The 5,609-nt window shown below is 32.5% G+C and overlaps 1 protein-coding gene across 1 annotated transcript; it reads right to left on the minus strand.

The window, feature by feature from the left end:
* Positions 1-2,565: 2,565 nt before the first annotated feature.
* LOC130630130 (cilia- and flagella-associated protein 251-like) lies at positions 2,566-5,285 on the minus strand. The gene is made up of 5 exons (XM_057443524.1): positions 5,242-5,285; positions 3,852-3,873; positions 3,240-3,332; positions 3,021-3,101; positions 2,566-2,763 (listed from the first exon to the last, which is right to left on the minus strand). Exons 1-5 carry the CDS (start codon positions 5,283-5,285, stop codon positions 2,566-2,568), a joined length of 438 nt encoding a protein of 145 aa, XP_057299507.1.
* Between the last annotated feature and the right edge of the window lie 324 nt (positions 5,286-5,609).

Below are 5,609 nucleotides of genomic sequence, written 5' to 3' on the forward strand. Positions count from 1 at the left end.
CCGTCTAAACCGAATTTTTTTTATATAAATTTGTATACCTGTTGCCTTCATCGTATAGATCTTGAATCGCTGATCAGGAAAATGTATAGGATTATGTACTTTTTACAAACGGTTGCGGAGATATTAAGATTTTGTGATGACGTCATCAACCCGTCCATTCCGAAACTGATTTGGTAACCCAGGTTTGGAAAACTTACCCAAATTGGTCCTAGGTGGTCCCTAGTTACACACGCGGTGAAAAATCATTGACGTCACCACCTCGTTTCCAAGTTTTTAGCCTCAAAGTTTTGGGTGCACTGTAATGGCTTCATTAATTTAATATAGGATATTGACGTTAAAGTAGTGTCGCGCCGTAACGTCAGAAGACTTAACATATTAGGCATGCATTTTTCAACAATATCAAAGGAAAATAAAACATCTACTTTCTGTGTTAAGGACAGACACAGTCACCGTATTATTATAAGAGATTATTTTACTGCTACAATTCCAGCTGAGAAAAGGGATGATTTTCTAAAACGGTTTCAATGAAAAGCCAACCTCATTTTGTTATGTGTTAACAAAGTTATGTGTTAAGAAAGAACTTTTCTAAAGTGTGTTTTGTGTTAATTTCATAAATAATCCATCGCGTGGTAATTTTAGATTAAAGCAAGAAGAGAGAGAAAAGAAAGCAAAATAATAAAATAACGAATTTTACAGAAATCTTACTTTTTTGCTTCTTTTGATTATTTTTTTTAATTTTCGTTTCCTCTTTTTTTACTTTTTAACTACTTCAACCTACCTCCAGGAATCCTGAAAGATGCTGCCCAACCCGTATCGGGTCCATTAACTCACCTCATCAACATGTCGATTTCCACTGGACTGGTTCCAACTGAGTGGAAAATTGCGAAAATTACCCCGATTCACAAAGGAGGTGCAACTGACAACAACAACAATTATCGACCGATTTCCGTACTTTCTTCCTTATCAAAAGTCCTCGAGAAAGCTGTCCATAAACAACTATCTGATTACCTCGAGAATAACAACATCTTATCAGAAAATCAGTTCGGTTATCGGAAAAGACGTTCAACTGAGATAGCTACTATCCTGCTGACACACAATATTCGCGAAGCTGTCGACAAAGGCAACTTGGTAGGTGCACTTTATATTGACTTATCAAAGGCTTTTGACACTTTAAACCATTCAGTTCTCTTGGAAAAGTTGAAAAGTGTTGGAATCAGAGGTTCTGCTCGAAATTGGTTCGCTGACTACCTTTTCAATAGGGAGCAATACTGTATTGTTGAGAAGTGTAATTCAGAACGTATGAAGATCACCTGTGGAGTGCCCCAAGGCTCGATCTTGGGACCACTTCTTTTCTTGATTTATTTCAATGACTTTGAGTAATGCTTAAAAAACACGCATTCTTTGAACTTTGCTGATGACACTGTGGTTTATGTCGAGGGAAAGAACAAGGAATCAATCGAGTACCAGCTAAATGAGGACTTGAAGTTGATTTCAACATATTTCCAAATCAACTAGCTAGTTATCAACTTGAATAAAGGCAAAAACTAAACTATGCTTTTTGGTACCTCGAAAAAACTATCATTCTGTGGTAAAAATATGTCCTTGTTGTTTGATGACACTGAGAAACAGGCTACCGAAACATACAAATACTTGAGAACTACGTTGGATAGTTCATTTTCACTCTCTACTAATTTTGATAAAATCTACAAGCGTCCAGTATCCAAATTACGTATGTTGTCTTCTCTTCAAAGTTATCTCGACGATTCGTCAAAAAGAAAGATTTACAATGGAATGATTCTTCCTTGCATAATATACAACTGTACGGTAAACTTAAATTTAAGCCAAACGCAAAGAAATAAGCTTAAATCCATTGATAATCTAGCTGAAACCGTCACTGGAACAAGCCAACCACTTGTTGAAAACGTAGTGAAGAAACAATCAATTCTACTTGTGTGAAAATGTTTAGAAAGGAAAACGTGTGCAAACTTTATTGATTACTTCAAAGTACAGTCCCATGGTAGGGGGACAAGAAATGATCGTTATAAATTACAAATTCCTTTCACAAAACTCAAATATGCAAAATCTGGTTTCTTTTCAATGGGTGTTACACTATACAACGAGCTACCATTAAATATTCGTAAAATTGAAAATTTTAATTTGTTTAGGAAAAATGTTTTGAAGATTTTTAACCTTTGATTTGATTTATATCCGATAGTCACATACTCCATTTGATAGTTCAGAGTGTTCTGTTTGATTTAACGTGCTTATTTTTCCTGCGGAGACTTTACTTCAGTTGTGATATTTTATTTGTATTCATCTCACACACAATCTGGCAGTTTTAGCTAATTTTAAGACTTTTTAACTAGTTTTATTTTTATTGCTTATATAATATATGTTTTTACCTTACTATATTTTTATTTTTAAAGACAGGACGTTTGTTAATAGCAATATTATATATATTGAAAATCTATATCCTGTATAAAAATTTTTTATAATAATAATAATAATAATAATAATAATAATAATAATAATAATAATAATAATAAATTTCTTCTTTTCCATATTTCAATTCTTTTTTCCATGTTCTTCTTGCTCATCTTTTTTACCCTTTCCTTCATCTACCTCGTTTTCATTAGATTCACTTTCTTTATTTTCACCTTCTTTATCTTCTATATCTTCTTTCTCTTCTCCATCCACTTTTCCTTTTTGATCTTCCTGTACTCTTTTCTGTTTTTTCACCTTTTCTAGTTTTTGTGTATCCACCTAAAATGAAAGCAAAAGCATGATTATTTATCAAAGCAAAATATCCTTTTTTATATACTGAATATAATACGCTACTTCAATCAGTCAGAATAGATTCATTGCGACAAACGTTCTCGTCGCAATGAATTTATTCGGACTCTCTTTTATTTATTCTTGATTCTTAATTCTTTCATGCATTCCTCTTTTTTATGTTATTTTTCCTCGGGATCCCCAATTCCTTTACATTCAATTCCTTTATTCATACCTTCTCTCTTTACTTTTTCGCCTTCTCTATCCTCATTTTGGGTTTTATCTTCTTTTTCTCGTTTTATCATCTTTCTTGGTCCTTGTTTTTTTTCCTAAGTAAAAACATGATTATTTGTAAAAAAACACCTTAACATTTATAAATATAGATTCCGCAATTTTTTCCATTTAAAAAATAAAGAAACACCGATTTTTTATAAAAAGCGCAGGTATTCTCTCCATACATAACATACCTTAAAAAGTGGCATCTTGAGTAGTGAAGGGAAATTGGGGAATACCTTGTTTAATTTTGAACAACAATTAAACACAAACAAGAGAAGTTTACGCTGTAAGAAAGATAGTGCGAACAACTAAAAAATTATTCAAGACTGTTACATGTAAGTTTAAAAATGTCAAAAGCATTCTGATAATCAGCTGTCTAACATAGTATGTATTTTGCATTCCTTAAGTTCTTTATTATTATTTCGAGTACTAGTCGATAAGGCCCGTGGAAAAATCCACTCAGGCAAAAGGCCAATGAAAAATAGGTTGCTTTAGATGTTTTGCTGACGTCAGTAGTGCATATACAAAAAAAAAATGTTCTTAAAATTTCACACAAAATGTCAAACGTCAAATCGCATTAAATCCTCCACACAAATCTTACACAAAATCAAAAAGAACAGCTTGCAAAGTGTAAAAGCTAGTTGATAAAAAGTTACAACAACGACAATCACAACACCAATACTTACAAAACCGACAGTAAGAACACCGACAGTTACAACACCAATAATAACAGTGTCAGAAATAACGCATCTAAAATATGTACATCTTTTAAGTGATTATGTTGAAAACACTTGGTATTTTACTCTCAAATGCCAAAAAGGAGGCCTGCAAGAGTTAGCACAAATCAACAAATATAAGTTCTTTACACATTTTAAATATTGTCTTTCCCTTAAATGCTTATACAAAAATATGAAAAAGCCATAGTTTCGAAAACATCGAATTTAAATATAGAAAAATCAGTCATTTTGGTTGGATACCATCCTCTCCCACAAAAATTTACACAAAATGTAAAAATCAACCAATTAGGAACACAAAAATTTTCCTTTTTAGTTCCGTACTGCCCCTTTTCCAACAATTTTAAACCTAAAAGTCAAAAAATCAATGAGCAAAGAATAAACTTGAATCAACAAAGATCATTATTTTGGAAACATTGTATACGGTTCATAAACAAAAGTTTACACAAAATGTAAAACAGATTGGTTTTTGAGAAACACATCTAAATCAACAAAAATGATTTCATTCAGCATGTCGTATATTACCATTACCCATCAATCTTGCATAAAAAGTATGTGAAACACATCAAAATTTAGAAAAATCAGTCATTTCAGGGCATACAGTCATCGCCCATTATATACCAAAATCAGAAACAAAAACAATAATAAATAACTAACACACACACTTTAAATTCTATAAAATTCGTTCCAATTGTCATATTGCATGTGATCCCCCTTGTAAAGTGCACAGGTAATGTGAAAAAAATTATAAATGAATTTCAGTGTGACGTCATTTGTTTACTTTTTAGCGGTAAGCTCCTTGGCTCTGGCTTTAGCGTGGCAGGAAAAAAGATGCTAGGATTTGGTGAAGAAAGGTCTTTTACTGTGAATTTCTTCTAACGGGGACATCGTTGAGGTTATAAACTATTATCGAGTATAAGTTGATGGCTTCTGATTTATTTGAATTCATTAAGAATGCCTTGTTTGATGAAATGAACGATAATTTTGAAGAAATGAATGATAATTACTTTGCTTCACCTAGCACCCCAATCTTTTACCCTGCCACGCAAATGCGAAAGCCGAGAGAGCTTACCATTGAAAATGTAAGCAACGGAATTCATCTATACTTTATGGGCATAAAAATACATCCTACCTTTGAAAGATTTTGTAGGTAGCTAACTAGCTTGTTACATCGTAATTCGTGCTCATAAAAGAAGAGAAATTTGGAAACTATAGTAGTAATCTATAGATAATAAAAAAGAGGAATAACAACAGAATTCATAGGTTAGAGCTAGCCATGGGAGAGGAGCTGGACTTAGAGGCTAACATTAGCTAGCTAACAGTAGCTAAGACACCCAGTCAAATATACTTAAACCGGGAAGACTTAGCTAAAACTAAAGCTACCTATTTATGCTTAGTAAAACACATATAAAGAGAAACAATAGTAATGTAAAATTAGTAACATTACAGTTCAACAAACCAAAGTTTCCCATTTTTTAGTAAACCAACAGCTTTATGTAGCATTTTGAATTTTAGGACAATACATTAGTTACGCGCCAGGGCACATGAATTATGCAACAAAACGTAAACAAGTATGTCTACATGCGCGGTAAAATATAAAAAAATGTGGCTTTTGAAATGCGAGTCTGCTTGATCCACTGACATAAAAACCAAACGTCTAAAATATCAAAGTTCTTACTATTTGTGATTTCAAATCCACTTTAAACTCTAGCCTTTGTTTTCTACTTCTAACTTTACTTTACATTTAGCTCCACTTCTCACTTCACTTTTATACTTTCTTACTTAAGGGATCGTTCTTCTGTGCTTTTTTTTGGTGGCCTTTATTTT

Source organism: Hydractinia symbiolongicarpus, chromosome 2 (genome assembly GCF_029227915.1).
Source record: "Hydractinia symbiolongicarpus strain clone_291-10 chromosome 2, HSymV2.1, whole genome shotgun sequence".
Lineage (NCBI taxonomy): Eukaryota > Metazoa > Cnidaria > Hydrozoa > Anthoathecata > Hydractiniidae > Hydractinia > Hydractinia symbiolongicarpus.

Bases quoted from the DNA above. Each gene is read 5' to 3' on its own strand.
- LOC130630130 (XM_057443524.1), bottom strand. From the start codon at position 5,285: ATGCTACATAAAGCTGTTGGTTTACTAAAAAATGGGAAACTTTG. The intron at 3,874-5,241 runs GTTTGTTGAACT...TAACTCTTGCAG, and splicing joins CTAAAAAATGGGAAACTTTG to GCCTCCTTTTTGGCATTTGA. The intron at 3,102-3,239 runs GTATGTTATGTA...GTTTTTACTTAG, and splicing joins TCAAGATGCCACTTTTTAAG to GAAAAAAAACAAGGACCAAG.